The sequence below is a fragment of the Chiloscyllium plagiosum genome, unplaced genomic scaffold, assembly GCF_037043375.1.
Source record: "Chiloscyllium plagiosum isolate Xiang-an unplaced genomic scaffold, Cpla_swu_hap1 HiC_scaffold_15, whole genome shotgun sequence".
Classification (NCBI taxonomy): Eukaryota; Metazoa; Chordata; class Chondrichthyes; order Orectolobiformes; family Hemiscylliidae; genus Chiloscyllium; species Chiloscyllium plagiosum.
The window spans coordinates 16069977-16078933 of record NW_028270153.1 but is presented as its reverse complement, the minus strand read 5'-3'; the positions used below and the strand labels follow the sequence as shown (position 1 = coordinate 16078933).

The 8957-nt window shown below is 40.8% G+C and overlaps 1 protein-coding gene across 2 annotated transcripts; it reads left to right on the top strand.

Moving 5' to 3' along the window:
- Positions 1–335: 335 nt before the first annotated feature.
- On the top strand, positions 336–8306 carry tp53rk (TP53 regulating kinase). Of its 2 annotated transcripts, none has more exons than XM_043710742.2 (3): positions 336–476; positions 5792–6068; positions 7641–8306. In XM_043710742.2, the coding sequence occupies exons 2-3, from the start codon at positions 5819–5821 to the stop codon at positions 8117–8119; spliced, it is 729 nt and encodes a 242-aa protein (XP_043566677.1). In that variant the 5' UTR covers positions 336–476; positions 5792–5818; the 3' UTR covers positions 8120–8306. The 2 variants fall into 2 exon arrangements, with proteins under 2 accessions (XP_043566677.1, XP_087850895.1); XM_087994769.1 differs by lacking the exon at positions 336–476 and adding an exon at positions 706–1556.
- The last annotated feature ends 651 nt before the right edge of the window (positions 8307–8957 follow it).

Below are 8957 nucleotides of genomic sequence, written 5' to 3'. Positions count from 1 at the left end.
TATTGCAAGATGCTTCACGAAGTGCATTGCATAGAATGTAATCTCGAAGTCTGAAGAGGAAAACATGGGAATGGTGGGTTGAAGTTTGGTCAGAGGTGGGTTTTAGTAAAGATCTTAGTGGGCGAAATACAAATGGAGTGGTTTAAGAAGGATTCCAGCGTAAGATCTAGTTTAACACGAGTTGAATAATCTTGTAACTGCACTGTAATAGATCAGAAGCAAATACATGCCACTTCAATGATTGAGAGTTGCATGATGCCAGGACTAAAGATGGCAGCCCCCATATCGGCTTCAGCCAAACACACTGTGTGCCGGGATACTGGAGGACCATTGCAGCACCCCACTCCCGACGCGGTCTGTGGCAAGGGAGCATGAGCAGGAAGTTCGCCTTGTCTTTTACTCCTAGCCTGCGGCCTTCTGGAAAGTGTTTTCTCTCTCCGGAATAAAGGGCTGCAGAGTAGCGAGGCCCTGGGAGGGTAAGGCCGGTGTGGCTGGGGGAGGCAGCTCAATGACTAGAGCAGCCATTAGGGGTGGGGGAGAGGAAAGGAGAGGAGAGAGTGGGGAAGGGGAGAGGAGAGTGGGGAAGGGAAGGGGAAGGGGAGGGGGAGTGTGAGGGAGGGGAGTGGGAGAGTGGGAGAGGGGTGGTGAAGATGCAATGTGGTGGGTTCCAAAGGAAAAAGAGGTGGAGGAGAAGATAGAACAGAAGAGGGGATATGTAAGGGGGAGTACTCTCAGGAACAAGGGAGATGTGGATTTGTAATCCTCTGGACCAGATATACCTCATCCCTGAGTGGAAGTGGCTGTGCAAGTAGTTGGATGCATTGGTGGTCATCTTTCAAACTGCAATAGGATTTGGAACGGCTTTTGCAGACTGTAGCAATGCAGCTCCACTATTTGATAGCTCAATTGGAATTTTTTTGGGATGTAACTTTTCTCAAAAATTAAGAACAAGTAGATACAGTAGAGGAAATGATTTGGAGCTGTGTCTTACAATTGTGTACTCCACAACCACCTGATGAAGGAGCAGCGCTCAGCAAGCTAGTGCTTCCAATTAAGCCTGTAGGACTATAACCTGGTGTTGTGTGATTTTTTAACTCAGTAGAGGAGAGATTGAGTAGACTGGGGCTATACTTACTGTAATTTAGAAGAATGAGCGGGGGATCTTATGGAAATGTATAAAGTTATGAAGGGAATAGATAAGATAGAAGCAGATGGACGGGCTCCTGAATATAAGAGCTGGCAGGTCATGTTAAAATTATGCAAGATATTGGTTCGGCTGCATTTAGAATACTATGTACACTTCTGGTCGCCACATTACCAAAAGGATGTGGACGCTTTGGAGAGGGTGCAGATAAGGTTTACGAGGATGTTGCCTGGTATGGAAGGTGCTAGCTATAAAGAGAGGTTGAGTAGGTTAGGATTGTTTTCACTAAAAAAAAGATTGGGGGGGGAACCTGATTGAGGTCTACAAAATCTTGAAGGGTCTAGACAGGGTAGATAGAGATAAGCTTTTTCCCAGGGTGAAGGGTTCAATAACAAAAGGTCACGCTTTCAAGGTGAGACGTGAAAGGTTTAAGTGGGATATACGCGGCAAATACTTTACTCAGAGGGTAGTAGGATGCCTGGAATGCGTTGCCAGCAGAGGCAGGCATGGTGGAGTCACTTAAGATGCATCTGGACAGATGCATGAATTGGTAGAGAGCAGAGGTATACAGATTCTTAGGAATTGGGCAACAGGTTTAGACAGCGGGTTTGGATCGACAGGCTTGGAGGGCTGAAAGGCCTGTTCCTAGGCTGTAAATTTTCTTTGTTCTCTAAGCAGGCAAGTTGTATCCACTGGTAGGTGAAACTAAAACGAGGAGATATATCCTCAAAGTAAAGGGGAGCAGAATCAGAACTGAGTTGAGGAGGAACTTCTTCACCCAGAGGGTTGTGAATCTGTGGAATTTCCTGACCAGTGAAGCAGTTGAGGCTACTTCATTGAATGTTTTTAAGGCAAAAATACATTTTTGTACAGGAAAGGAATTAAGGGTAATGATGAGCAGAAGGATAAGTGGAGCTGAGTCCACGAAAATATCAGCCATGATCTTACTGAGTGGCAAAGCGCTTGATGGGCCAGTTGGCTTATTCTTGCTCCTATTTCTTATGTTCGTATGGACGTGGTATATTTGGATTTTTACAAGGTTTTCGATTAGGTCCGACAGAAGAAGTTGGTAATCAATGTTAGAGCACGTGGGAATGGGGATAATGTAATGATATGGGTTGAGAATTGATTAACAGACAGAAAACAAATAAGAATGAATAGATCATTCTCGGCATAGCATTACCATTGGTGCACCAGAAGGATCTGTTCTAAGGCCAGTGGTGTTCACAATCTGTATAAATTTTTTGACATGGGAACCAATTATTATTCTTTCCAAATTTACTGATGACACAAAGCTTGAGAGTGTATATTACAAGGAGGATGCAAGGAGACACCAAAGGGATCCAGAAAAGATAAAGAAATGACAGAATCATGGCCAAATGAATGTGATATCAATAAGTAATAAATTATCCAAAATAAACAGAATGCTGTAGACATCCAACAGGTCTGGCAGCATCTGTAGAGAGAGAAACAGTTAACATTTTGAATCCAGTATCAGACTCGAGCATTAACTCTTTCTGTCTCTACAGATGCTGTCAGAGCTACTGAGTTTCTCTAGCATTCTTTCTATGTGTTTCAGATTTCTAGCACCCATAATATTTTGCTTTTATAGTCGGTTATGCATTTTGTAGAAAAAACCCCAAAAAGACAGTGTTTCTTTACTGATGGGAGGTTGTGAAATGTTGATGTCCAAATGGATCTGGGTGATCTTGTTTCTGAGACACCGAAAAGCTAACATGCAGGTGCAACAAATTATTAGGAAGGCAAATGATACATTAGATTTATTGAAAGGAAATTTGAGTATGGGAGTAAAGATATCTTGCTGCAATTGCATAGAACCTTGATGAGACCACACCTGGAGTATTATGTACAGTTTTCATTTCCTAATCTGAAGAGGGATAAATGTGCCATCGAGGGAGTGCAGTGGAGGTTCATCTGACTAATTCCTGTGATCATGGATTGTCTGAGAAGGGATTGAAGAAACTGAGCATGTAGTCTCCAGAATGTGAAAGAATGGGAGGTGATCTCTGTTAACCTTCTAAAATTCTTACAGACGTGATCAGTTTACATGGTTAAAGTGTTTTCCTGACTGTTGAGTCGAGAATAAGAAAGCATAAATGGTTTACCTTTTAACTTGAGGTTAAAACTGAGAATGAGAAGGAAGTTTTTCACTCAGGTGGTGAATTTTTAGAATGCTTCACCCCAAATGGGTGTTGAAAATGGATGTTGATAGATTTCTGGGTACCAATTACATCAGGGTTCTTGTGGCATAGTGGTAGTCTCTGTACTCTGAGCCAGGGGATCTGAGTTCAAGTCCAACCTGCTCCAGAGTGCGAAATAACATCTCTGAACAGATTGATTAGAAAATAAGATAAAAATCAGTAATAGGAGTTTAGCTTGGGACAGTGGTATTGAAATAAATGATCAACTCATGACCTAATTGAATAGCAGAACACACTTGATGGGCTGAATGGCCTGCTGCTATGTCCCTATGGGGAGGGATGTGAGAGTTGGCGGGGACATGGATATGGTGATGGTGTATATGGAGATAGAAAGTAGGACATAAGATCTTTGACTAAGGCGTTAAAAGAGTGGTTGCAGGGAGTTTGAAGTGGGGTTGGAAAGGGGAAAGTGGAGGAGAAAATGGAAATGGAGGGTAAAGAAGAGGATGGAAATAGAGCTGAAGGAAGTCAGTTATGTTGAGAAATTGGAGAATATGTGGTAACTCTTTGAGCCATAGAGATGTACAGCATGGAAACAGACTCTTCAGTCCAACTCATTTATGCCGATCAGATATCCTAAATTAATCTAGTCCCATTTGCCAGCATCTGGCCCATGTCCCTCTAAACCCTTCCTACTCATGTACCCATTCACTCACATTTTAGATGTTCCAGTTGTACCAGCCTCTGCCACTTCCTGTTGCAGCTGTTTCCACACACGCGCCATCCTCTGCATGGAAATGTTGCTCCTTGGGTCCATTTTAAATCTATTCCCTCTCGACTTAAACCTATGCCCTAGTTTTGGACTCACCTACTATGAGCTATTTTCCCTGTCCATGCCTCTCATGATTTTATAAGCCTCTGTAAGGTCACTCGTCAGCCTCCGATGCTCCAGGGAAAACAGCCCCAGCCTATTCAACCTCTCCGTATAGGTCAAACCCCCCAACCATGGCAACATCCTTGTAAATCTTTTCTGAACCCTTTCAAGTTTCACAACTTCTTGCCTGTTTCAGGGAGACCATAATTGCATGCAATATTCCAAAAGTGGCCTCACCAATGTCCTAGGAGAAAGTGAGGTCTGCAGATGTTGGAGGTCAGAGTCGAGACTGTGGTGCTGGAAAAGGTCCTGATGAAGGGCTTATGCCCGAAATGTCGATTCTCCTGCTCCTCGGATGCTGGCTGACCTGCTGTGCTTTTCCAGCGCAATACTCTGGACTCATCAATGTCCTGTACGTCCACAACAAGATATCCAAACTCCTATACTCGATGCATGCCTTCTTCAATATCCTGCGAATCAACTTTCAAGGGACTCTGAACCTGCACCCAATGTCACTGTTTGGCCACACTCCCCTACTAGGAGAAAGTGAGGACTGCAGATGCTGGGGATCAGAGCTTAAAAATGTGTTGCTGGAAAAGCGCAGCAGGTCAGGCAGCATCAAAGGAAAAGGAGAATCAACGTCGATTCTCCTTCTCCTTTGATGCTGCCTCACGCTCCCCTACTATTAAGTGTGCAAGTCCTACCCTAATTTGTCTTATCAAATGCGGAGTAGAGAAAATTTAAAAGGCAACCTAATAGTTGTTGTGAAAATTGAGATGTTTTGATAGAGCGAATAGGATGAAACTGAAGCCATGGCCAGCAACAATGCATTGAAACTCAACAGCAAGCAAGAGGCCAGAATTAGGAGAGTGTTGAGATCTCAGAGGTTTGTAGAGCAAGAGGAGGAAGAGGCCCGTAACGTAGGTACAACAGATAGCTGTTGGTTTAGAAGGGGATGATTCTTCCTGACCAACTTCTGTGTGAAAGTGATCATCCAAACAGACTGTGGAAAACCCCATAGTGAAATGCACCGAAATTTCCATGCAAAATTCTGCGTCATTAATTAAACTCAAAGTTCAGGAACAAGCCTGAAAAGGACAAAAATATGGCTCAAGTGTAGAAACTAAGGTTGAGAAAAAGGGAAGCACTGAATATGGTGATCCAAGGCCAGGTTCCTAATTCACATTGATTGCTTGGATTCAGAAATTTGGTGCAATTTTTAAAAATTAAATTTGGGGTCGATACAGCAGCATTTAAAACTGAAATCTTACAAGTCTTAAGTACTGCATAATGGAAAAGGTAGGATGTACTCCAAGAAGCAAGTTGAAATAATGAATACATTTGAGAGGTTTTGGACACTTGGATTTAAGCTCCAACAGTTTAAGAAAGCTAAAGGCCATTGTTAGGGGTCAGAAGTGGAAAAATGCTCTATTTTGTAGTACTGATATTTTCATTTTATCATAAATTCACAAAGGTATAAATTTGGTGAACATATATAAGTAAATTTTGGATGGAAGCCCCATTTCGCAGTAACTTGGGAAAGTGTACATCGGCGTACCTTCTACTCTAGTTTTACTTCAGTGTTTTCCTATGGTCTGATCTTGATTGCAGATTTTCCTTTGAACTCCATACATCAAAATGGCAGAAACTTCACAGCAGGATGAGCTGGAAACAATTGGGAAGCTGCGAGTCCAAGACTTCCTTCTTCATTTCCAAATGGTCAAACAAGGTGCCGAAGCCAAAATCTACAGGGGCAATTTCCTTGGAAAGCCAACAGTTGTGAAGGAAAGATTCCCCAAATCATATCGACACTCAACTCTGGATAAGAAACTCACCAATCGCAGGACTACTCAGGAAGTACGATCCATCCTCAGGTGCAGGAAAGCTGGTCAGTACTATAATGGATTGTTCTTACTGATTGAAAAGTTGAAAGACCATCAAAATGATGGAGGACTGAGTGTTAACATTTCAAATGGGAATGCTCTGTCAGAAAGTGTTACTTCTGGATTTCTAGTGGCGATTTATTCTACAACAAGAAGCCATACTTTATGAATTATAATTCCCTCAAAATTTTTTGTCTCAAATTCAGGAGACAGCCTATTCCTCCTAAGTAAACATTGAGCAGTTGGGATTCAGAATTTTGGTCTTCATTTTCGGGAATTGGATTTTAAACTGGATTAGTCTAAGAGTATACACAGCTTCAAGAAAGAAAGGCGAGCATTTGTTTACTGTCTTTTACTGCCTCCAGATATCCCAAAGCATTTTACAATGTTCTTTCTATTAATTTTAGTAGATTTAAAAAAAAGCAGGAAAGTCTATTCTATGTCACTGGAATCTAATAACTGATGTAACCAATTTTTGTGCATTGGTGCTCAATCCCTTTGCTGATTTGGTTTAGCAGAGGTGTTAATATCAGTAAACTGGTTAACATTTATGTCAGGAAGCAAAGAAATTTCATTATGTAAGCAGTGTGTAAATTTGCAAACATGTCAGCTGTAATTTTCAGCTTGGCAGTTTAGTTTGTAACAATGATTTGTTGTTCAGTATTTATTACTGAGAGCATAGAGACCTGTAGTCATATGATATTGCTTTGACAGTTTAATTCTGCATTTTAATAATTCTGTATATAGATTTGTATTTCTTCCTTAAAATTCAAACCCATGATTCCACGTTAAGTGTTCAGTTCCCCATTGGCTCAGTTACTCAGAGAAGTGTATAATTGGAGTTCTCATTGAGTTGAGTTCAGTATAGCATCTGCCATATCAGTTGATCTCAGCTGATGTCGCAAAGGACAAAGAAAATTACAGCACAGAAACAGGCTCTTCAGTCCTCCAAGTTTGCGCTGATCCAGATCCTCTATCTAAACCTGCAGCCTATTTTCTAAGGATCTGTACCCCTTTGCTCCCTGTCCAATCATGTATCTGTCTAGTTACATCTTAAATGACGCTATCGTTCCTGTCCTTACCACCTCCACTGGCAAAGCATTCCAGACACCCACCATCCTCTGCGTGAAGAACTTTCCCCGTATATCTCCCCTAAACTTTTCCCCTCTCACTTTGCACTGGTGACCCATAGTAATTAAATCCTCTCCTGTGGGGAAAGAAATTCTTGCTATCCACCCTGCAGTAAGGGCATAACACCTAACTGTGCACCAACTGGACCAGTGAAGGAAAAATTGGTTAAGATTCATAGCATTGGCCTTGAATCAATAGAAAATGTGTGAAAGTGACTCAGAAAATATTGGACTCAAGTATGATACCCCATAAAATGAAATAGCTTGCTTTCAATTGCAATGTGGACCGAGATATTAGTTACATGGTGATAGTAACAGAGCAACAAAAATCTGTCAAACTATATATTCTGGTTGGAGTTGAACCTTCCATGCGATTGGAGAGGAAGAAAATTCATTGAGTTAAAACAAAATATGTAGAAAGTCATTTTTTTCTTCTTTTAATTTTAGGTATTGCAACCCCTGTAGTGTATTTTGTGGACTACAATACAAGTTGCATCTACTTTGAAGATTTAGTTGGGGCTGTAACTGTCCGTGACTACATAACTTCCACTCACAGTTCTGCAACAGATACAGCAAAGCTTTTTCCCTTGGCCGAAAAAATTGGGCAGATCCTGGCAAAGATGCACGATGAGGATGTTATCCATGGGGACCTCACTACCTCAAACATGATGATACGGCAACCTGGGGAAGAGTTGAGTTTGGTGCTGATAGACTTTGGCCTAAGTTTTATATCTGCTTTACCCGAGGATAAAGGGGTCGATCTTTATGTTCTGGAGAAAGCTTTCCTGAGCAGTCACCCCAACACAGAAAATGTGTTCAAAGTTTTCCTTAAGAGTTACTCGACCACTTCTAAGAAGTCAGGCCCTGTGCTAAAAAAACTTGATGAAGTTAGGCAGAGAGGGAGAAAACGATCAATGGTTGGATAATGAAAATATTTTTATTTTCTCTTAACTTTTAAGTTGTTCAACTTTTTTTTTTAACTTTGTCAAACTCTGTTTAAAAAAAAGTCTGAATTCGAAATTATATCTGTTTTTCAGAGTTGTGTTTAAAATTCATTGCAATGGTTTTTTAATTTCTCGAGCTATTGTAAATAATAAATATTTAAGGGGTGAATTCATAGGGGTCCTTTTTGTATTATCTTTTGCAATCTACCTTCTTCATTTGTTACATATTATTCTGACAGCAAGGTGACATATATGACAAAAGAAACACCAATTTACATAATTCTGGCTTCGGCAATAATCTTTCCTAAAAGAAAACATAGGAATTAAAAGGACCAAAGAAAGAAAGTTGCAATTTATGACAGGTGCAGATATATTCAGAAATTACAAAGTGAAGTTATGGCTGCAAAAACAGCAGACCATCAAGTGGTAACTTGTCCAGGTAATCACAATTAGGCTTGTTAATTATGTATTTATCTTAGGAATTTATTAACCATTATAATGGATTTCCCTGACTTCCAATGGTCCAGACATAAATCAAATTGAGCTGGAGCTTCAGTGTGGCTATGTTAAATCTCACCGACTGAAATGGACTTGAGAGCCTTTAGTTTGCGTGGGTGAGCTCCTGTCTAGGAATATATGTCACTCAATGCAATTATAAATGAGCCATATGACAAGCCTGACAAATTAAGTTTATTATTATGTTACTCTTAGTTTAATGATCAGTGTGTACTCATGATTATTCAGCAGGTGTTGCCCAATCACAGAATTACCTCTGAAAGACGTTTTGTTTTGGTTTTGCAAGAGTAAACTCATTTAGTAT

What these genes read in the sequence shown, in the direction of transcription:
- tp53rk (XM_043710742.2), top strand. Translation starts at nt 5,819, where the DNA reads ATGGCAGAAACTTCACAGCAGGATGAGCTGGAAACAATTGGGAAGCTG. An exon ending in CCTCAGGTGCAGGAAAGCTG is followed by an intron (nt 6,069 to 7,640) that starts GTCAGTACTATA and finishes TTTTAATTTTAG; the next exon opens with GTATTGCAACCCCTGTAGTG.